Genomic DNA, 24,510 nt, shown 5'->3' on the forward strand with positions numbered 1-24,510 from the left:
AAGCCATCCTCCTGCCTCAACCTCCCAAACTGCTGGACTTACAGGCATGAGCCACCACACTTGGCCCTTATATATTCTCTTAATCTCATGTCTACTAAGCATGGCATGACATCATATACAAAAACATTTTTTGATAATTTCAGACAGTAAGAAGAGCCTGCTTTGCCAGTAAATTCTGACATGATAGTATGGAGAAGCAGTTTGGAACTGTGACCCACTACAGTGGTTCTCAAAGTTGGCTACATATTGGAATCACCTGGAGAGTTTAAACACTGCAGATGCCTAGATCCCATCCCTGAAGACTCTGACTTAATCGGTCTGGAGCATGGCCTGGGCACTAGATTTTAAGTTCCCTGGGTGATTCTATTATGCAGCCAATTTTGAGAACCACCAAAATAAAGTATTTTTTATCTATCCTTCTTTTCAAAAAAAATTTTTAAAAACAATGGTAAAATACACATAACATTTATCATTTTAACATGAACAATTTAGTGGCACTAAATACGTTCACAATGTTGTATAATGATCATCATTTCTTTTTTTCTTTTTTTTTTTTTGAGGTGGAGTTTTACTTTTGTCCCCCAGGCTGGAATACAATGGTGCAATCTTGGCTCACTGCAACCTCTGCTTCCCAGGTTCAACCGATTCTCCTGCCTCAGTGTCCCGAATAGCTGAGATTACAAGTGTGCGCCACCATGTCCAGCTAATTTTTTTTGTATTATTAATACAGACAGGGTTTCATCATGTTGGCCAGGCTAGTCTCAAACTCCTGACTTCAGGTGATTCACTTGCCTCAGCCTCCCAAGGTGCTGAGATTTATAAGCATGAGCTACCACAGCCGGCTCCATCATCATTATTTCTAGAACTTTTAAATTATCATCCCAAATAAATCAGGCTGGTCTTGAATGCCTAACCTCAAATAATTCGCTTGCCTTGGCCTTCTAAAGAGTTGGGATTACAGGCGTGAGCCATCGTGCCTGGCCACTTCTATTTTTTATCTTTATCATTTTGCCGATTCTAGATACCTCATACAAGTAGAATCACCCAATATTTTCCTTCTGTGTCAGGCTTATTTCATTTAGCAGAATGTTTTCTACTCTTTGGGTAGAAAAGGTAAGACCTATGCTTTTTCAAAACAGAACAAAACTCTCAAAAACCTAAGCTGATAAATGACTGTTTTCTATAAAACACCTCAAAAGCCTTGTGAATAACTCCTTCCTAATGAAGCAAACACTGTGCTGAACGTTTCAGGTTTACGTGAAACTGCTGAAAATTACCATCCTGTTGCATCACCATGCCATGGGAATATTAAAGTGACAAAGATTGCCCCAGTAACAGAAAGAGGAGGGCAGTAAGTTCAGGGAAGGAGAGGGAAGGGAGAAGGGAAAAAAGAGTGAATTTTAATCAGCAATACTGCACAGGTCTTTCCAGCGATGCTTCTTCTATAATTATAATCTTTGCCTGGATGTCTAATACAGATTCCAAAAAGATTTACCACCTCCTAAGAAGAAGAGCAGCCTACAGGACTCAAGTCTGGTAAAGAGCAGAACTGATTTTCCACTAGCAAAATCATAATTATTGCTTAAAGACTCTTCAAGAAGCGATGAAATTCCTTGAACTCAAAGCACAGTCTGAAAAATAGCAGCACTGACATCACCTGTGAGCTCACTAGCAAGGCAGAACCTCAGGCCCACTCCAGACCTACTGATTCCCAATCTGCAATTGAACTCCACTTCTCAGGTGACTGCTGCACTCCCAAGTTTCAGAGACACTGACTTAGCCCATCCACTAGGCCCTGGTCTGTAGTATCCTAAAACAAATTTGCTAACCTGACTTTCAAAATCTGAAAAAGGAGACTTCATTGTGAATGAATTCTGGGGTTACAGAACCTATCCCAAACTAAGGATCTCTTTTGCTAAGCTTCACCTCCACTTCCTCCAATTCTAAAACAGATATGGAAGAAGTATGGAATAAGTTCCAGCCACTATTCTTAAAGGTGCCTAGAAATCCAAGTTTTCATTGTAATCACTAAAAATACCACAGAGTTAATGCAGTTTTCTGACACACACGTGCCTACCCCCTGCCAAAAAAATAGGAAGTATAATCCAAGTCACGGCACCAAAGGAAGAGACTAAAAAACTTAATATAGTTATAATAGTAAAAACAGAAACTTTTCAGGAAAAACATCCTATTTACTAATAAAGAACCATACTTTCAACAAAACAAAAAAGACAAAAGCCAAAAACCGAGAGAGCTGCTTCCTAAAAGAACAGAGCATTTAGTTCTCACAGACCTTCAGAAACTGTTATGTGCAATTTCTATCTGTGTAGGAGACACTTTTGAGAGTTTTGGGGGCAAGAAAAAAATTCTTCTAAAAAGTAAATGTTGACCCGGCGCAGTGGCTCATGCCTGTAATCCTAAAACTTTGGAGGGCCGAGGTGGCGGATTGCCTAGCTCAGGAGTTCGAGACTAGCCTGGGCAACATGGTGAAATCCCATCTCTGCTAAAAATACAAAAGATTAACCTAGCATGGTGCATGCCTGTAATCCCAGTTACTAGGGAGGCTGAGGCATGAGAATTGTTTGAACCTAGGAGGCAGAGGTTGCAGTGAGCCAAGATCACACCATTTTGCTCCAGCCTGGGCGACAGAGGGAGACTGTCTCCAAAAAAAAGGGGTAAATGTTTAGTGTAGACTAGCTCAAAGATTCCGTCTGAATAATGAACACAATACAGTTTTACACAAAAAGATTTTTTAAAAAGCACTGGCAATATGAAAGCAACCCTAAGTTCTATTTGTTACTAGCTTGCTTCATAAAATTTCTATTTATGCCTCAATTTTCAATCTGAAAAATATTTTGTTTCCTTAGACACTAGGAAAAAGAAAAGAAAAATGCTACCTGTATTGTCCCACTTAATTGTTAAGAAAAATTAAAACTCTTGGTTCATGAACTTTAATAAAGCATGGCTGAGAGATGGTATGTTCAGATTATTAAAAAGTGAATATAGGCAATCCACATAATTTCCATTAATAACCAGTAATTATACCTTGGTGTGATCCTTCAGTTTTCAAAGCACTTTCCTACACCAAACTTTATTTTTCTTCCTTTGACTCCTTAAGGTAGGAGGGCACGTATTTCATCAGAAGATGAAAGTGAAAACCACAGTTATATGTAGTAGAACTGGACTAAAGAGCAGATCTTCCAACTTAGTATTCTTTCCAATAAATCATGCTAACTTTCTCATTTGTAAGGACATAACATAACGGAACACATAATATTAGAACAATATTGAATATAGTTTATCCTCTTTAGATGATTCAGAATGTATCTTAGGATCCTATATTGAGTTGTAAGTTAGGGTCATCAATATCAAGTCATCTCTATAGAATTAAGTGAAGATAAGATGATTAATAGAGCTGTCTGGTTAACTGAAGTCTATCCATATTATAGTCCAGTTTGATGGTTCTGGAATTTTATCACCTCAAGGAAGTCATAAATTACCCACGTTCTGAAATCTAGAATTAATGTCCAGTATCATATACTTGTTCTTTATGGCTATAAATCATATCTGAGCTCTGCTTTCTTGAATATAAAATAAGAATTTTTAAGACACACACACACACACACACACACACGGTGGATTAAATGAGATGTCCCTGTAAAGAACTTAGTAGTGTGCCTTCCAACACGCAGTTATCTATTTGAGAAAAATAAGGGGGGAAAAAGAGAGTTGTTAACATCTTCATGCTAACATAAATAGAAGTAATCTTTGGGGTCAGGTGCGGTGGCACATGCCTGTAATCCTAGCACTTTGGGAGGCCAAGGTGGGTGGATCACAAGGTCAAGAGATCAAAACCATCCCGGTCAACATGGTGAAACCCTGTCTCTACTAAAAATACAAAAATTAGCTGGGCATGGTGGTGCGAGCCTGTAGTCCCAGCTACTTGGGAGGCTGAGGCAGGAGAATCGCTTGAACCCAGGAGGCGGAGGTTGTAGTGAGCCAAGATTACGCCACTGCACTCCAGCCTGATGACAGAGTGAGACTTTGTCTCAAAAAAAAAAAAATCTTTGGACAAGACAAAGCAGAAACATGATCAAACTTGTACTTTAAAAAATTCAAGTTTAATATAAAATATGAAAATAGTTTTTTTGTATTTCTATGATTATAAAAGCAGTTCATGCTGATTTAGATAAAGACAATGAAAATCACCTATAATGCCACGATGTGTAATTAGTGTTAATACGTTAATGTAATGTACATCCCTCCAAGTTCTATATACAGAGGTGGGCACATTTTTTGTTAATGTTTTAGAAAATGAGATAAATCAGCTCAATTCTGTGTTCCCAGAATTTTTCTCAAAATCTCCCAAAAGAAACAGAAAAATAAAGCCCTGACCCCCTAAAATTACGGTATATAAGAAATGCTACACCAGACACAGTGGCTCACACCTGTAATCCTAGCACTTTGGGAGGCTGAGGCAGGCAGATCACTTGAGGTTAGGAGTTCGAGACCAGCCTGGCCAAAATAGTGAAACTCTGTCTCTACTAAAATACAAAAAAAATTAGCTGGGCATGGTGGTGGGTGCCTGTAATCCCAACTACTCAGGAGACTAAGGTAGGAGAATCGCTTGAACCCAGGAGGCGGAGGTTGCAGTGAGCCGAGTTCATCCCACTGCACTCCAGCCTGGGCAAAAGAGTGAGACTCTGTCTAAAAAAAGAAAAAAGAAAGAAAAAAGAAAAGAAAAGAAAAGAAAGAAAAGAAAGGAAGGAAGGAAGGAAGAAAGGAAGGAAGGAAAAAAGAAATACTTTACAATCAGTTTTTTAAAACTTAATATACCACAAATATTATTCTACTGTAATAAAGAGCAAATCATCATTTTTAGTGTCTAATAGTTCATTGAATCATCTCTTTTGGGCTATGCTGCTCTTATATAAATTCTAAACACTACTGTAACTTAACCAATCACACTGTTCCCAAATTTTCCAATTGTAAACATGCTGCAATAAACAATTTACATCTGTGTTTAATTGGAGGGCATGATATACACATTTTAGACTTTGATATGCATTGCCAGCCTGCGCTCTAGAGAAAGTGTACCAATTTGCATTCCCAACAACTGTCTTAAACTGCTTATAGTCCTATATACCCTTACCTATCTAGGTTTGGGTGGGGAAAAAACCCTCCTTTTACTCTCCTTAATAGTGAAAGGCTTTAGGATCAATTATAAAAGGAAACTATTTAGCTCAGGTTAAGAAAAAAGTATTTGAGGAAAACAAAACAAACAATAATAAAACGGTGAGGGGGGGAAAATGCCAGGATCCAAATACGTGGAAATTCCCATTCAACTGGGAGCTGAGTTTTTCATTACCCTGCTCACTCTTCCTTCTCATTTGTTTGTTTCGACTTTTTAGTTATCATCTTTGGTAAGAAGGGGAAGGAGGGAGCGTATGACACAGGAAATGCTCCAATAAAGCATCTATGTATTTGACAACTGAGAACCAGCTCCCACCACCACACCAAGCTTTACTGAGTACAGTTTTGACAAAAATAGAAAACAACACTTTCAACTGTCTTAGCTCCAAAATGACAACAACTAAACTGTTTGCTCTGACTTCTGTGGCCACTGGCCAATTTTCATGAAAACCAGTATCCACAATGATTCAATGTAATCAAAACCTCAGATTGCTTTACCCTAACACACCAAATGTGACAAAGATAAAAAAAATACCCATCACAGGAGTTTACCTAACACACTATTCGAAACCAAAGGCTTAGGCAGCTTTAGATGTACTTTACATCTTAGATAGGATAGATTCTTTATATCGACCAGATAAAAATAATTCACTGTATGTTTTCTTGACTTGAACCAGTCAGAATGCCTCCAGAAACAGAATAGAAACTGTAAAAAGAGAGTAACGAAAAGTTTAGATCAGGGGTGCCGAATCTTTTGGCTTCCCTGGGCCAAGTTGGAGAAAAAATTATCCTTGGACCACACAAAATACACTAACATTAATGATAGCTGATGAGTTAAAGAAAAAAATATCGCCAAAAAATCTCAAAATGTTTTAAGAAAGTTATGAATTTGTGTTGGGCCACATGCGTCCCACAGGATGTGGGTTGGACAAGCTTGGTTTAGACAATGCTTTCCTTTCTATACAATGGTTTAGCGATCCTTCCAGTGTCCACAGAAAGGGCTGTGAATCCAGCAAGCAAAAGATCGCCATTTAGCTTTGTATTTATAAAATGTAGCATTACTTCAGACCAAGTTGCTGGTCCAAATGGAATAAAAAAGAAAAGTGTCACCCCTGTGCAGCAGCATCAGTGTCCACACTGAGTAAAAACCTGCCCAGCAGACTTGCAATCCTCTTCCCCACCACTACACTTAACTCATTTTTGCTCTAACCCTGCGGTCATTTACTGAACAGATACTATTATTTACATGACATGCTATTTCAGAGGCTGAGCGGCTGTAATGAACAGAAGTAAAGGATAGAAATTAAATTCCTCAAATTCTAGCAGGGGAGACAGAACACAAATAAGTATAAAAGTTAATAAATGAGATAATTCCAGGTAATAACAAGTGTTACACGGACAAGAACACAGAGGATGTATTAGTGGCTTGGTGGGGAGAAGAAAGCTTCATTTAGGTGGGATAATCAAGAAAGGCTTGTCTCAGGAGGTGATTTTTGAGCTAGATTTTTAATAAGAGAGAGTCTATCATGCAATCATCTGGGAGAACAATATTCAGGCAAAGAGAATAGCAAAAGCCCAAGAATGGATGCAGGGTGTTTGAGGAAAAGAGGGCTGGAGTGGCCGGAGTCCAGTGACTGAGGGGAAGAATGAGATGAGGCAGGAAGAGGCCAGATTACCATAGGACCTTCCAGGCCACGGCAGAGTCTAAATTTGATTCTAGAAATAGCTGAAAACTATATTAAAGAGTTTAAACCAGGAAGTGATACGGCCTGAATTAAATAAATAAATAAATTTATTCATCCATTCATTCATTCATTTATTTGAGACAGGATCTCGCTCTGCCACCTAGGCTGGAATGCAGTGGCACAATCTCAGCCTACTGCAACCTCAACCTCCCAGGCTCAAGCGATCCCCCCACCTCAGCCTTCCAAGTATTTGGGGCTACAGGCATGTGCCACCATGCCTGGTTAATTTTTGTATTTTTTTGTAGAGACAAAAATCACCCTGCTTCCCTGGCTGATCTCGAACTCCTGGACTCAAGGGTTCCTCCTTCTTGATTATAGATGTGAGCTATGACGCCCGGCATGATTTAAATTTTTTAAAAAACTACTATGATGGCAACGTGGAGAATGGACTATAGCAGACTACAGTGGCAATAGGGAGACCAATGGCTACTGAGACAGACTATATGAGAGATGCTAAAGGCTTAGGCTTGGGTGCTGATGGGAACTGAGAAGAATGGCCAGAGTCAGGGTACATTTCAGAGGTAAGCTGACATGGCCTGCTGCTGAATTAGATGTGGAGGGTGGCAGGGGACTGTGGAGGGAGAGGGCAAAACAGGGAAATCAGGATTACTTAATGCTGGGCCCTGAGCAACCAGATGGATAGTAGTCCCATTAAGTGATATGGGGAACACTTGGAGAGGAAGGGATGTGGCGTGGAAAGTAGGAGCAACCAAAGGTTCTGTTTGAGGTCTGTGAGGCACCCTTTGTCACAGGTGTGAGCTATATCTAACAGTGAGAGTAAGCTGGGTGTAAACAGCCTATCGATGATTAGGTGAGAAGAGGCAGAGGGGCCAGCAGAAGGGATGAGGGGAGAACCCAGTGAGGGATGAGGGGAGCACTCAGTGAGGACTTCGGATCTTCAGAAGAGGGTGAGGTGAAGAGACAGAGAAGAAAATGCTTTAAGGAGTAATCAACTGTGTCAAATGATGCTGAAGACTGAATAAGGTAAGGAAAAAAACCTGACAAGTGGATTTAGCAAGACAGAAGAACATTAATAAAGAAATAGAGTGGGCCAGGTGTGGAGGCTGGTAATCCCAGGACTTTAGGAGGCCAAGGTGGGTGGATCGCATGAGGTCAGGAGTTTGAGACCACCCTGGCCAACAAGGTGAAACCCCATCTCTACTAAAAATACAAAAATTACCCAGGTGTGGTAGCCTGCACCTGTAATCCCAGCAACTTGGAAGCACGAGAATTACTTGAACCTGGGAGGCAGAGGCAGCCTGGGCCGCAGAGCAAGACTCCATCTCAAAAAAAAAAAAAAAGAAAAAGAAAAAGAAATAGGATGAGAAAATATGTTAAAAGGTGTTTGATTTTGATTAAGCTAAACTTAAAATATATAAAAAAGATAATCTCATAAAAATTTCTGAGGTATGCTGATTTATCAGGCTAAGTGCATTTTGACTTCCTTTTTTTTTTTTTTTTTTGATACATGGAGTTTCATTCTTGTTGCCCAGGCTGGAGTGCAATGGCATGATCTCAGCTCACTGCAACCTTTGCCTCCCAGGTTCAAGCAATTCTCCTGCCTCGGCCTCCCGAGTAGCTGGGATTACAAGTGTCTGCCACAAAAGACACTTGTAATTTTTTTTATTTTTAGCAGAGATGTTTCACCATGTTGGTGAAATTTTTTTATTTTTAGCAGAGATGGTTCACCATGTTGGCCAGATTGGTCTTGAACTCTTGACCTCAGGTGATCCACCTGCCTCGGCCTCCCAAAGTGCTGGGATTATAGGTGTGAGCCACTACACCCAGCCATTTTGACTTCACTTCTTTTTTTTTTTTTTTTTTTTGAGACGGAGTTTCGCTCTTGTTACCCAGGCTGGAGTGCAATGGCGCGATCTCGGCTCACCGCAACCTCTGCCTCCTGGGTTCAGGCAATTCTCCTGTCTCAGCCTCCTGAGTAGCTGGGATTACAGGCATGCGCCACCAAGCCCAGCTAATTTTTTGTATTTTTAGTAGAGACGGGGTTTCACCATGTTGACCAGGTTGGTCTCGATCTCTCGACCTTGTGATCCACCCGCCTCGGCCTCCCAAAGTGCTGGGATTACAGGCTTGAGCCACCGCGCCCGGCCTTGACTTCACTTCTTAAAGGAAGAGGAATTCAGGCTGGCACAACGTGTCACGCCTATAATCCCAGCACTGTGGGAGGCCGAGGCAGGAGGATTGCTTGAGCTTAATAGTTTTAGACAGCATGGGCAACATAGTGAGACTCCATCTTTAGAAATCATAAAATTTTTAAAATTTAAATAAAAATTTTTAAAAGGAAGAGGAAATCAATGATTCAGAAGACTGTTATTCTGAGTTTTACATTCTTATTTCCTGGGGAAGGGAGGTGTACTTAGTGATAACATGGTAGTATTCAGAATTGACATTGAAATAGGAGCAGAGCAGCCTGAGAGGCTAAAAGTTTACTCGCCCACCTTGACTGTGATTCATCAAACTCCTAATGTTTTCTCAGACCAACCCCAAGCTAAAAGTTTTTTGTTTTTTTGTTTTTTTAAATCCAACCCAAAGGCCCAAGTGAAAGAGAAAAAAAAAAAGCTGTCAGAAGAAAGAGGAGACCACAGCCATGCTCTTGGTTGGGAGCACTCTTCTGGCACTGCAGTGTCTTTTCCAAGGCTGCTACTGTTTCAGCAGACTCCAATCTGCATCTCAGCCCCTGGTCAGATCAGAGGCCAAAACACACAAAAGTGATCAGAGGCCCGCCCACACCTGTGCCACTTGTTTTTGTGTCTCCTCCTCACCTACCGCCCCTTACCTGGGTCATTTTGTCCACAGAGACTGGAATTCCGTCGATGGTGAGAGGCGGCAGTTCTGAGTTAACCTCCTGTGGCGCAGGGGCGTGTTCTGCCAGAGCAGACTCCAGGTCTTCCAGGATCATGCTCTTGTACTTACGCACCTGCAGGGAATTAAGGGCAGAGGTAAACAAGATGCCCAACAACCAGGGGGGATTGGTGCCAAGCAACAAGAGAGTGGGTGGGGCTGGCCTTCCGAGCCATTGCATAGCCCTAAGAACGAACATTTCTATAAGCAAATACAAATACCCACTGGTCCCAAAGACATCATGCTGAACGGAATTAAATGAAAAGATGATGAAATTACAGGTAACAACAATAGAAGAGCCACTGGAAATTTTTTCCAGAAATACTGCTTCTCAGTTAAAATCACGTTTTCTCAATGAAGGTGCCATCGCCTGTTTCTGGTCTATCAGGCATGGTATTCATGGTTCTGCATTTCCCGGGCCATTGGATGAACAGTCAGCTGTGGCAGCTCATCACAAAATCATTTTCAAGATCTTCAAGGACTTACAATTCTAAAACTCCAAGTAACCTATTCATTCAAAACTGCTGTTACATTCCTGCAAAGCAAGACTACCAAATAGACAGGAGATTCAAGCGTACAAGAGACTGAACTGAAAAGAATCAGAGAAAAAAAAAACCGATAGGTGTATTCTGTAGCTGAGTGCCGCTACCGGTAAGACCCGGGCCAGAGGGAGCCTCATAGGTCAAATCTTCCTTCTGGTAGGCCCTGGTGACAGAAATGAACCTCCAACTCATGATGCTTTTAGCTCTAGCCCAGGTTGGAACCAGATATTGCTGTTCGTTGTCTGCATTCCCACCACTGTCAGTGAAATGTCTCTCAAAAGACAGAGAACTTAATGGTAACACATGAGACATGCACACATTCTTCTATCATGAACGAAAAGGGTGGACAGACGCTGGGTCCTCCAACCACCAATGGGTTCATATGAATGCCTGGAGCTTGGAGGGGGAAAAATGGGTTCATTCACTTAGGAGGATACACAAGGGGGATGAGGAAACCCCTGGGAATCACAAAGAAGCCACAGAATTATGGAAATGTGACAAGTGGGATAGGAAATTAACTTGCTTTCTGGGCTCAAGGCATTATTTTACAAAAGAAAAGGAAAGAGAAAATGAGATTTGTCTAGAAGTTCCAACAGCGTTTGAATCCTGGGTTATCTGTGAGTGAGCTGGACTCTACACACTTCCTTATAAATATCTCATTATGTGGATGAAAAAAGAAAAATTCCCATACTCTACCCCAAGCATCTGAAAAAATAAATATTATTACTGGCTACATAGTAACAACTTCTGCAGTTGAAGAATCCTCCAAATAGGTCAATAAGGAGATGAGAGAAAAATAGCACAAACTTCCAGGCTCATTATATTTCCAGAGATTCAGTTTTATCCCGGTCTCTAATAAAAAGGAAAGTTTAAAAAAAGTTTATTGCCATTACATTTATTGCAACTTAAGTAGCTGATGTTGCCACAGCAACTTTACAGTATTGTATTTTCTGCTGTTTCTGTATTCTAGACAGTGTTTAGGCTAGGGTCCAGGAGGTGGAGGTTGCAGTGAGCCAAGATCATGTCACTGTAGTCCAGCCTGGGTAACAGGGCCAGACCTTGTCTCAAAAATAAATAAGTAAAAATTTAAAAATAAAAACAAATTTTATCAAGCTTTTAGAAACACTTGGCATTCAAAAATGGAATCATTAGGTTATTACTTCTTTATTAGCCAGTTTCAAACAATTTCAGCCATTTTTATGAGTCAGGTTATCAGTGCCATATAATTCCTTTAAAATATCTTTTTTAGTGCTGATAGAGCATCCCACCTGCCCACCTAGGTCTCCCAAAGTGCTAGGATTACAGAGGTGAGCCACCACATAAATCTGCTTCTTATCCAATATTTTCAGTTTTTTGCCAGGCGCAGTGGCTCATGCCTGTAATCCCAGCACTGGGAGACAGAGGCAGGCAGATCGCCGGAGGTCGGGAGTTTGAGACCAGCCTGGCCAGTATGGTGAAACCCTGTCTCTACTAAAAAATACAAAAATTAGCTGGGTGTAATGCTACTTGGGAAGCTGAGGCAGGAGAATTGCCTAACCCTGGGAGGTGGAGGTTGAAATGAGCTGAGATCGTGCCATTGCACTCCAGCCTGGGCAACAGAGCATGACTCTATCTCAAAAAAAAAAAATAATAATAATAATAATTGCATTTTTAAAGGCCCAATTCAATTCCCACTTGCCCTGAAAACTCACACACACACACACACACACGTGCGCGTGCACACACACGCATATTTTAATGAGACATGGTCTTACTATATTGCCCATGCTGAAATATTATAAAATATTTCACATATTCAGATATATACAGGTAAAATATTAACAAACATTTATAATTACCAGAAAGGGAAGGTGTTTAGGATATTTAGGAAGCATCAGAGTTTTATTTTTTGAAAGAGGGTCTTGCTCTGTCATGCAGGCTCATTCATTGCAGCCTTGAACTCCTGAGCTACAGTGATCCTCTCACCTCAGCCTCCCAAGCAGCTGGGATCACAGGTGTGTGCCACCACACTTGGCTACTTTTTACAATGTTTGCTATAAGTCACTGGGCCTTTAGTTAGGTTGCAAAAATAGTACCAGACAAGATACCGTAATCCTTTTCTATTTCTGACGCTTATCTGGATAAAGAAGAGTCTTTGGGAAGGTCTCAAAAAATTTTCTACAAGCCCCTATGAGACTAAAAACGTATTGTCATCTGAGATATGTAACAAAAAGCTGCCCTCAGACCTGTGACTGTGAAGCACATCTGGCTTTGAGCCAGGCCGCAGGCTGTGGCCCCTGAAGTTATGTTGGCTTCATCCTATTGTGTCTTCAGCCCCAGTGTCTGCCTCTTTTCTCCTGCCTCAGTTCAGGGCTCTAGTTTCCCCCTAGTCCCTTGGGGTTCCCAGTTTTGAACCCTGAAACCCCAAAAAACTAAGATGGAATCCTTATCTCATACCTTGTATCCGATAGTGTTAAATAGTTATATGTTGACTAATTCACGAGCAACGGGGCTTTCACTACACTACTTTCCACATACGCTTCCAAACTGCATGCAACTTGAAGCCATTTTTCAAAATCTATATAAATGGATGACTTAGAAGAAATCAAGACTGCCTCCAGAGTCCACTTTTCATACTAAGAAGGAAGAATTAAACAAAGGCAGATGGACAATTTCTAAGAAGCTGGTGACAACCCCAGAACTACCTCTTGCCCCTGTGACTGGGAATGATTCCTGCACCTGTAAAATTGGTTGGTCATATCCGGTAAACCCATCTAAACGCTGTGGGTTATCGACTGAGGAAAGAGCTCCACCTTCAGAAACTCCCATAGTTCTTCTTTTTTGTTTTTTATTAAAGGAAGTTCTGTGTTCCACAACAAAATATTTCTAAGCCTATTCCTACAAAATTCATTATGGTAGTAAGCTACAAAGAGAATGCCCTCAGGGAATGGCATCTTTAAAATCTACCATGTGCCAATGCTTTTTATGCCAGGTCTTCCTAAGCATTTTATATACAGGGGGATGATAATCAACTTTTACTAATTTCTACTGCTCCCAAGTGAGGTGGGTATTATCATCCTTATTTTACATTTGAGGACACTGACTCACAGACAGAAAAAAATCAATTTGGAGAACTACTCAAGAAATCAAAGTTTAGGCCAGGCATGGTAGTTCACACCTGTAATCTCAGCACTCTGGGAAGCCAAGGTGGGCAGATCACCTGAAGTCAGGAGTTTGAGACCAGCCTGGCCAACATAGTGAAACCCTGTCTCTACTAAAAATACAAAAAATTAGCTGGGAATGGTGGTGGGAGCTTGTAATCCCAGCTATTTGGAAGGCTGAGGCAGGAAAATCACTTGAACCTGGGAGCCAGAGGTTGCAGTAAGCCGAGATCATGCCACTGCACTCTGGCCTAGGCGACAGAGTGAGTGTATGTGCTATAAAGGATGATACATCCAGCTTCATAGCTCTTTACTTCTTATGGTATCAATTTAGATCCAATGTGGGAATAGAATTTATAAACTAAATCTGCATTTTAACATTTCTGAGTGCTGCCAACCCATTTCAGATGCTTTAGTCATTCAACAAATATTCCTGAGGAACTACTGTGGCAAGCACAGTGCATGGTACTGGAAGCATAATGGAGGGCGAAGTAGATACAGTTCCTGCCCTCTTGGAGCTTACAATCTAGCTGGGATGGGCATTAATAGAATAATCTCACAGGTAAATAAAACTGTATCTTTAGTAAGTGTTCAGAGGTCCTGCGAGAGTTTTGGATAGAATAGGGTGCTCTGACCTGCTCAGCGAGGTCAGAGAAAGCTTCATGAATGAAGTGTTGACTGAGCTGAGTAAAAGTCAATCAAGTGAAAAACGAGGTAAAAGAGAGCAAATCAGAGAAGAGCATAGACACAAAAGTTCTGCAGAGGAAAGCAGCAGAGTCTGTGCAAGAGACTGAACAGAGCCTTGTTGCTCGAGTGGAGAATGAATTGGGGGAGCAAGGCAAGATGAGGCTGGGGACAGCTAGAGTCAAGTAAAGAACTCTAGCCGCTGAAAAGGGACCTGGATGGACATTAGATCTGATAGCTAGGGTGGTAGCAACAGAAATAGAGAAAAGTGACCTGGTTTGAGAGACATTTAGGAAACGAATGAAGAACAAAATAATGGATGGGCTATGGGGTAAAGAAGAGAGAAAGATGCCAAAAATGGTTCCAAGTTTCTGGCTTGCGTAACTGGACGGGGGTGGTGGGTGGCCGGGGGTGGTGGGTGGCCGGGGGTGGGGACAAATACTGGAAACACCTTAATGGCTGGTGGGTCGGAAGCAGGATTTAAGTTCAGTTTAGACATGCTGAGTTTGAGGTGCTATTAAGATATCCAAGGAGAGTTTTCTCTTTCTTATTCTCTTTCAGTCACATCTTTTGGAAGTATTCTGATGTCTGTTTTATGTTACTTGTGTCTTCTATATATACAAAAAAACTTTTCTTACCCTGACTTTCCTATTCAGAAGTTGAGGAATATTGGCCAAATCACTATGTTGCCCAGGCTTGTCTTGAACTCCTGGCCTTCCACCTCAGGCTTCCCAAGTGCTGGGATTACAGGCATGAGCCCCTGTACCTGGCCTCATTTTTTGCTTTAAAGTTACTTGAAGAATATAAAGGTTCATTATAAATATGTACATCTTATCATAGCCGGGCATGGTGGCACATGGCTGTATTCCCAGCTACTCAGGAGGCTGACACAGGAGGATCACTTGAACCCAAGAGGTGGAGGTTGCAGAGAGCTGAGATTGCGCCACTACACTCCAGCCTAGGCAACAGAGCGAGACCCTGTCTCTGAATAAATAAATACTTCTTATTAAAACTAAATTACCCCAGGTTCTCAGTTAGTACTTTTTTTTGCCTTGACAATTAGGCTTTGTCTGATATTAACACTGTGATCCATGATTTATTATTGTAGGCATTTGTCTGACAGACTTCTGCCTGCTATTTTACATTTTACTTTTAACATTTATAACAGCTTTACTAATACACAGTTCACACATTATATGGATTTGTTTCCTACGGCTCCCACAAATCACCACAAACTGGGTGGCTTAAACCCACACAAATTTACTTTCTTGGTTTCACTTGGCTAAAGTCAAGGTGTTGGCCGGGCCGGGTCCTTCCGCAGGCTCTAAGGGAGCCTCTCTAAGGGAGAATCGTTTCTTTGCCTTGTCTAGCTTCTGTCTAGCCCGTATCACCGGCTCTGGACCCCTCCTTGCATCCAACCTCTTGCTTCCACCAGCACATCTACTTCTATGCCAATCTCCCTTTGTTTCCCTCTTATAAAGATACCTGTGATTATATTTAGGGCCTACCTGGATAATTGAGAATAATCTCCCCATCTCAAGACTCTTAACTTAATTGCAACTGCATTTTTGCTACGTAAGGTAACATTCACAGGTTCCAGGGATTAGGAACTACACATCTCTGGGGGTCATAATTCAGTCTGCCATACCATACAATTCACCCATTTAAAGCATGACTTTATACTTATAGGGTCCTAAAATTATCACCAAAATCTAATTTTAGAGCATTTCATTCCCCCTAAAAGAAAACCATGCCCACTGGCTGTCATTCCCCGTTCCTCCCTTCCCCTTCCCCAGTCTCTGGCAACCACGAATCCACTTTCTCTATATAAATAAGGTTTATCTATCCAGGACATTGCATATAAATGGAATCATACAATATGTGGTCTTTTGTGACTGGGTTCTTTGCTTAGCAGAATGTTGCTAAGGTTCTTCCATGCTGTAGTATAATACAAGTACTTCTTCCCTTTTTCATGCTGAATAATATTCTATCCTATGGATATACCACATTTTACTTATCCATTCATCAGCTGATGAACATGTGAGTTGTTTCCACTTTTTGGCAATGATCAACAATACTGCTATAAACACTGTGTACAAGTTTGTGTGTGAACATGTTTTTAGTTTTCTTGGGTATAACTTAGGAACAGAACTGCTAGGTCACATGACAACTCTACTTTTAACATTTTGAGAGACTGACAAATTGTTTTCCAAAGCAGCTGTACCATTTTGCCTTCTCTTTCTCCAAATCTTCACCAACACTTATTGTTATCTTTTTGATTATACTCATCCCTGTGGTTATAAAGTGGTATCTATTTTCAATGTGGTTCTATTTTCATTTCCCTAATAACTAGTGATAAATAAAGACTAGTGATAAATAGTGATCAATAACAAATGATTATTTATCATTAGTTCTCGTGCTTGCTGGCCATTACTATATCTCTTTGGAGAAATATCTATTCAGAACTTTTGCCTATCATTATTTTTACTATTATATTTTGAGACAGAGTCTCACCCTGTTTCCCAGGCTGGAGTGCAGTGGCACAGAATCTTGGCTCACTGCAACCTCTGCCTCCTGGGTTCAAACGATTATCCTGCTTCAACCTCTGGAGCAGCTTGGATTACAGGTGCCTGCCATTGTGCCCAGTCAATGTTTGTATTTTTAGTCAAGATAGAATTTCACCATGTTGGCCAGGCTGGTCTTGAACTCCTGACCTCAAGTGATCCACCTGCTTTGGCCTCCCAAAGTGCCGGGATTACAGGTGTGAGCCACTATGTGCGGCCCTTTCACCTATTTTTAAATTGGGTTGTCTTTTTATTGTTGAATTGTAAGAATTCTTTATATATTCTCAATGCAAGTTTTTTTAATTCAGACGTTGATTTGAAAATATTTCTTCCATTCTGTGTGTTGTCTTTTTACTTTCTTGATTCTATTATTTGAATCTGCTTTTTTTTTTTTTGCGACGGAGTTTCGCTCTTGTTACCCAGGCTGGAGTGCAATGGCGCGGTCTCAGCTCACTGCAACCTCCGCCTCCTGGGTTCAGGCAATTCTCCTGCCTCAGCCTCCTGAGTAGCTGGGATTACAGGCACGCGCCACCATGCCCAGCTAATTTTTTGTATTTTTAGTAGAGACAGGGTTTCACCATGTTGACCAGGATGGTCTCGATCTCTTGACCTCGTGATCCACCTGCCTTGGCCTCCTACAGTGCTGGGATTACAGGTGTGAGCCACTGCGCCTGGCCTGAATCTGCTTTTAACATTTGTGAGCGGCTATGAGTATGACATATACATTGAACAGAGGTGGGTCTGATTTGGATTGTTGTTTCAACCTGAAAGAACATCTGTGCCTTTAATGAGGCAGTTTAACCAATTTATATGTAAGGTTTATAACAGAATTAACTGGCCTCACTTGTATTACTGTGTTCTAGACTATGTGTTTTACTTAGTTTTTAAAAACGCCTTCCTTGTTTTCTATGTTTTATAGAGAGACTTGGTCTTGTTTCTTTTTTCTTTAGTATTCTGGAAAATATATTCTGCTTCTAAATTTTACTGGTACTTGCATTCCCTAACCTATATTTAGCCATGTCAGTCAAAGGTGAAGCTTTTTCTCTTGGTCTAGTCTCCGCTGTTTAACAGAGTCTGTGTCTTCCTGTATTCTGCGGAGAACTCCAACAGTTTCCCAAAACTGAAACACAATTTTTTTGCAGTAAGTAATTTTCTGAAGTATTTTTCTGAGTCTTCTAGATGAATCTTTTTCATAGATTGCACCATCTTTACTACTATCAGTAGTAGTATTGTAGTATTGTTTTAGCTTTTCGGTTCTAGAGAAGAGAAGACATGCCAGATTTCATGGTTGTCAACAGTGTGACAGTAAAGGCTATTTGTCAGGCACCATTTTGAACTGGAAGCTTTCTACTATATTCTTCTAAGGAAAGGTCGTAACACATCCTAATTGTAGGACTTCAGGAATTTTTGGAAAAACTCAAAACAAAACTCAAAAATGTTAAGAAATAACCACAACATTTCAGGGATAAGAAGACGGTGTGAAAAAACTACAACAAACAGAATTTCTATCAATGGATTAGTAAGAACTCAAAAAAAGCCTATATTCAATATGGGAGACATCCAATAAATGTCATTTTAAGCTAATAAATTTTATTCTAATAAAAACAAAATGCAATTTAAATCCTGACAGATCATTATTCTACTAATGATTCAAAGTTAATGTGGCCTGAGAAAGAATAATTCTTATTGTATAAGTACACAGGGGCAAAAGACTATTTTTACAAAATTAGCTCTGGATAATTATACAATCAAAAGGTTCAAATATACGTCTATATTTGGAGCAGAGTATTAAATCAATTCTCTGAAGAAATGTAGGAGATTTCAAATATGTAACTCAAATAATGATCAATAAAATGCCCCCAGGTTTCCCTCATGAAGTTGACACCTTGGAATTATTTACTATTTTGTTTCTGATATAAATCAGTAATTTTGTTACAAAATCCTGCATTAGTTTCCTAATAAAGAAAACAGCATTTTTCCCTGCCCCCTCTTATTCAGGGATAGGAAGATGGTATGAAAAAAATACAACAAACAGAATTTCTATCAACTGACATTTATTAGATGTCTCCTATATTGAATATAGGCATTAAAATTTGAGTTTAGAATTACTAATCCGTTGATAGAAATTCTGTTTGCTGTATTTTTTTTCACACCATCTTCCCATCTCTGAAATGTTGTGGTTATTTCTTAACATTTTTGAGTTTTTCCAAAAATTCCTGAAGCCCTACAATTAGAATGTGTTACGACTTTTCCTTAGAATATAGTAGAAGGCTTCTAGTTCAAAATGGTGCCTGAGAAATAGCCTTTACTGCCACACTGTTGACAACCATGAAATCTGGCATGTCTTCTCTTCTCTAGTACCAAAAAGCTAAAACAAATCTAAAACCCTCCCCTGGCCACCCATTGCATCTGGGGAGGTGAAATACCTTGACAAAGGAAATAAAAACAGTAATAATCTTCTTGTTTTGATATGCATAAAGTAGTCTGAAAACTAGTCCCCACTCACACTCCTGGATTAGGGGATAATAGAAATGCCAACTGTTATACTAGACAGAGGATCAGAAGAATGGGAGCAACTGACGGAAAGCAACGGGCATCTGCGAACAGCTTGGTTCTCACTTACCACATTCTCCAAAGGTGCTGCACCAAACACTTTAAAGACAGGGTTGGGTTTGGAGGGTGAGATACAGAGGACAATAGCTTGCTGTCCCACGCGAGTAGTATATTCATCCAATGTAGCTCGAAGTTTCCTGAATCAGAAAAGGAAAAAAGAATAATAACAGTTTAAAAAAGGTAGAAATTACAGTGACATAGACACAAATGACTTAAGACAGTTTACTCTAATCAGATGCACTTTATTTTACGTAAAATGTGAAAAAGAGAATGTGAGATTTTCTATCCTATTTAGCAAAAATATGTATATACCTTTTTCTTAACGACTACTGATAGAAGGGTCAACTGAAGGTTTTGCCTTGGGACATAGCCATGACACAATTTTGAACACTGAGTATCATTCTTCTTGATCTGAGCAACACCACTTACTGCTACTTACAATTACAAAGATTACAACTGGCCAGGCACAGTGGCTCATGCCTGTAATCCAGCACTTTGGGAGGCTGAGGCGGGCAGATCACCTGAGGTCAGGAGTTGGAGACCAGTCTGGCCAAAATGGTGTAAACTCCATCTCTACTGAAAATACAAAAACATTAGCCAGGCATGGTGGCACATGCCTGTAATTCCAGATTCTTGGGACGCTGAGGGACAAGAATTGCTTGAACCCAGGAGGTGGAGGTTGCAATGAACCAAGATGGCGCCACTGCACTCTAGCCTGGGCGACAGAGTGAGACTCTGTTTCAAAAATAGATAAATAAATCAAAATCACAATCAAGATGTGCTCTTACAGAATTTATCATATCATCTCCATGCTTAATAAAAGGGCTCAAATGATTTGCTTTTACTATTTCTTATTGATATAGTCATTGTTCATATCTCATTGACATAATTTAGTCCAAAAATGCTACAAGCATATTGAGTTTTATTGTGCTTTGTTATTCTGTGCTTCACAGACACTGTCTGGGGGATCTTTTTTTTTTTTTTTTTTTTTTTTTTTTAAACAGAGTTTTGCTCTTCTTGCCCAAGCTGGAGCACAATCTCGGCTCACTGCAACCTGCGCCTCCCAGGCTCAAGTGATTCTCCTGCCTCAGCCTCCTGAGTAGCTGGGATTATAGGTGTGCACCACCACACTCGGCTAACTTTTCATATCTTTAGTAGAGATGGAGTTTTACCATGTTAGCCAGGCTGGTCTTGAACTCCTGACCTCAGGTGATCTGCCCTGCCTTGGCCTCCCAAAATGCTGGAATTACAGGCATGAGCCACCAGGCCCAGTCAGGACAGGCTAACTCCCTTGTTAGGAGCTAATTCAGCTAGTGACTTTAGGGTCCTTTTTTTTTTTTTTTTTTTTTTTTTTTTTGAGACGGAGTTTCGCTCTTGTTACCCAGGCTGGAGTGCAATGGCGCGATCTCAGCTCACCGCAACCTCCGCCTCCTGGGTTCAGGCAATTCTCCTGCTTCAGCCTCCTGAGTAGCTGGGATTACAGGCACGCGCCACCATGCCCAGCTAATTTTTAGTATTTTTAGTAGAGACGGGGTTTCACCATGTTGACCAGGATGGTCTTGATCTCTCGACCTCGTGATCCACCCACCTCGGCCTCCCAAAGTGCTGGGATTACAGGCTTGAGCCACCGCGCCCGGCCGACTTTAGGGTCCTTAAAAATTGTGCTACATCTACTCTGCCTGTGCTCTATAAATAGAACAACAAAACCTGGATGGCAGCGCATCTGTTTACAGCATGGTTTATAGAATATTTTAAGTCCACTGTTGAGACCCGCTGCTCAGAAAAAAAGGATTCCTTTCCAACTATTGTTGTCCACTGACAATGCACCTAGTCACCCAAGAGCTCTAACGGAGACATACAAGATTAATGCTGTTTTCATGCCTGCTAAGATAACATCCATTCTACAGCCCATGGATCAAGGAGTCATTTCAACATTCAGGTCTTATTATGCAAGAAATACGTTTGAAAGGCTATAGCTGCTATAGTGATTCATCTGATGGATCTGGGTAAAATAAATTGCAAACCTGGAACGAATTCACCTTTCAAGATTGCAAGTACTTTCACCTTAATGATTTCACCATTAAGAGTACTTGCAATTCACGGGAGGAGGTCAAACTCTCAACATTAATGGGAGTTTGGAAGAATCTGATTCCAAGCCTCATGGATGACTTGAAAGGGTTCAACACTTCAGCGGAGGAAGTAACTTGCAGTAGAAACAGCAAGAGAACCAGAATTAAAAGTGGACCCTGAAAATGGAACTGAATTGCTACAATTTCATGAAAAAATTTGAATGGATGAGAGTTGCTTCTTATTGATGAGCAGAGTGGTTTCCTGAGATGAAATCTACTGATGAAGATGCTAAGAATACTGTTGAAATCACAATAAAAGATTTAGAATATTACACAAACTGAATTAATGAAGCAACAGCAGAATTTGAGGGGATTTACTCTGATTTTGAAAGTATTACTGTGGGTAATATGCTATCAAACAGCATCACATGTTACAGAGAATTCATTCATGAAAGGAAGAGTCAATCAATACAGCAAAATTTGTTGTCTTATTTTAAGAAACTGCCACAGCCACCCCAACCATGAGCAACAACCAACCACCCTGATCAGTCAGCAGTCATCAACATCAAGACAAGACCCTCAACCAGCAATAAGATTATGACTGAGAGCAGCCTCAGATGGGCACTAGCATCTTTTAGCAATAAAGTGTTTTAGTGGTCAGGCCCAGTGGCTCACACCTGGAATCCCAGCACTTTGGGAGGCTGAGGCAGGAGGACTGCTTGAGCCCAGGAGTTCAAGCGCAACCTGGGCAACATAGTGAGACCCTGTTTTTACAAAAAAGAAAAAATTAATCAGGTATGGAAACATGTACCTATTGTCCCAGCAACCTGGGAAGCTGAGTGAGAGGATCACTTGAGCCCAGGAGATTGAGGTTGACGTAAGCAATGACTGCACCACTGCATTCTAGCCTGGACAACGGAGCTAGATTCTGTCACACACACAAAAGCGGGTATTTTAAAATTATGGTATGCACATTGCTTTTTTAAGACATAATGCCACTGCAACACTTAACAGAGTATAGTGTTAACATAACTTTTTTATGCACTGAGAAACCATAAAATTTCTGTGACTTATTGTATGACACTTGCTTTATTGCAGTGGTCTGGAACCAAACCTGCAGTATCTCCAAGGTATATCTATACTTTAAAAATGTTGTAGCTTCAGATTTTCATTGGGATATAAACAATTATTCTCAGTCCTATAGTATTTCCTAAGTTAGGATGAAATGAAAACAGCTTTTTTTTTTTTAGATGGTGTCTTGCTCAGTCGCCTAGGCTAGAGTGCAGTGGTGCAATTTCAGCTCACTGGAGCCTCTGCCTCCTGGGTTCAAGCAATTCTTCTCCTGCCTCAGCCTCCTAAGTGGCTGGGGTTGTAGGTGCCCGCCACCAAGCCTAATTTTTTGTATTTTTAGTGGGAATGGGGTTTCACCATGTTGGCTGAGATGGTCTCGAACTCCATACCTCAGGTGATCTGCCCGCCTCGGCCTCCCAAAGTGCTGGGATTATAGCCGTGAGCCACCATGTCCAGCTGAAAACAGCTTTTTTTTTTTTTTTTTTTAAATTTTATTTTACTTTAAGTTCCAAGATACATGTGCAGAATGTGCAGGCTTGTTACACAGGTATTTAAGTGCCAGGGTGGTTTGCTGCACCTGTCAACCTGAAAACAGCTTGTTAAAATATAGTAACAATGGATTAAACAGAAACACTGTCTTTTCCCTCTGAAATCACAGGAGATTATTTTAAAGTTCTACATTTCAGGATTCTCCAGGGAACGTCTTCTACCCTTTGAAGAGACTGGTGAGCGAGGGACCACTTATCAAACAAGAAATCTGATGGAATTCTTTGAAACAATGGTGTATATTCACTGCCTCCATTTCCTCTCTCCCCATTCTCTCTTAAAGCTATTCCAATCTTTTCATCCTTTCCACTCCTTTAAATACACTCTTGTCAAGTTCAGTCGTGAACTCCATGTTACTAAATCTAATGGTCAGCTGGCATCTTTTCCAAGCCATCAGCAGCATTTGACAGCTGATCACACGCTCTCCTTCCTGACACACTTTTTGTACCTGGTTTCCAGGATGCCACTCACTTGGTTTGTTTCCTGACTCACTGGTTGCTTCTTAGACCCTTTTGCTGGTTCCTTTCATCTCTCCAACTTCTAAAAGGTGGAGTGCTTCAGGCCTCTGTCCACACTCACTCCCTAAGTGACCTCATCCAGTCTCCTAGTTCTAAATACTACCTATATGCTTATAATATCTTCAGCTAAGGCCTCTCATTTGCATTCCAGACTCATATATCCAACTGCTTATTTTATATCTCCACTTAATGGTTAGAGGCATCATAAACTTAGCATGTCCAAAACCAAATTCCCAATTCTGTCTCACCCTCACTGCCATGCTTGCTCCTCCTTCAGTAAACGTCATCTCAATCCTTCTAGTAAGCAGACCAAAAATCACCCTGCACTCTTTTTTTTTCCTCTCACACTCCACATGAACAAATCATGGTGAGTTGACTTTTGAAATATACCTAGAACCTGATCACTTCTTACTACCCATGCTGCTGCCATGTTTTAAGACACTATCATTTCTGGTCTAGATTACTATATTCACCTTCTAATTGGTCTCCCTGATTCCATTCTTGTATTCCCAGAATTTATTCTCAACACAGTAGCCTGAGTGATTCTTTAAAAATATAAGTCAGCATGGCGTGGTGGCTCACGCCTATAATCTCAGCACTTTGGGAGGCCGAGGTGGGCGGATCATGAGGTCAGGAGATTGAGACCATCCTGGCTAACATGGTAAAACCCTGTCTCTACTAAAAATACAAAAAATTAGCCAGGCATGGTGGCACACACGCCTGTAGTCCCAGCTACTTGGGAGGCTGAGGCAGGAGAATCACTTAAACCTGGGAGGCAGAGGTTGCAGTGAGCCAAGATAGCACCACTGCACTCCAGCCTGGATGACAGAGTGAGATTCCATCTCAAAAAAAAAAAAAAACAAAAACACAAAAAAAACAAAAACAAAAAAACCAGCATTTTCAGGCTGAGGCAGGAGGATCGCTTTGAGGTCAGGAGTTTGAGACCAGCCTGGACAACATAGTAAG

At 40.8% G+C, this 24,510-nt stretch overlaps 1 protein-coding gene across 10 annotated transcripts in view; it reads right to left on the minus strand.

The window, feature by feature from the left end:
• NRF1 (nuclear respiratory factor 1) overlaps positions 1 to 24,510 on the minus strand; it is a 144,028-nt gene that overhangs the window by 60,554 nt on the left and 58,964 nt on the right. For all 10 annotated transcript variants that reach the window (XM_074379074.1, XM_039472942.2, XM_074379075.1 and 7 more), the window contains 2 exons: positions 19,351 to 19,477; positions 9,733 to 9,873 (listed from right to left, as the gene is read on the minus strand). In XM_074379074.1, the coding sequence (XP_074235175.1) occupies positions 9,733 to 9,873; positions 19,351 to 19,477 (268 nt within the window). The remainder of the gene's footprint in view (positions 1 to 9,732; positions 9,874 to 19,350; positions 19,478 to 24,510) is intronic.

The sequence above is a fragment of the Saimiri boliviensis genome, chromosome 10 (genome assembly GCF_048565385.1).
Source record: "Saimiri boliviensis isolate mSaiBol1 chromosome 10, mSaiBol1.pri, whole genome shotgun sequence".
Taxonomy (NCBI): domain Eukaryota; kingdom Metazoa; phylum Chordata; class Mammalia; order Primates; family Cebidae; genus Saimiri; species Saimiri boliviensis.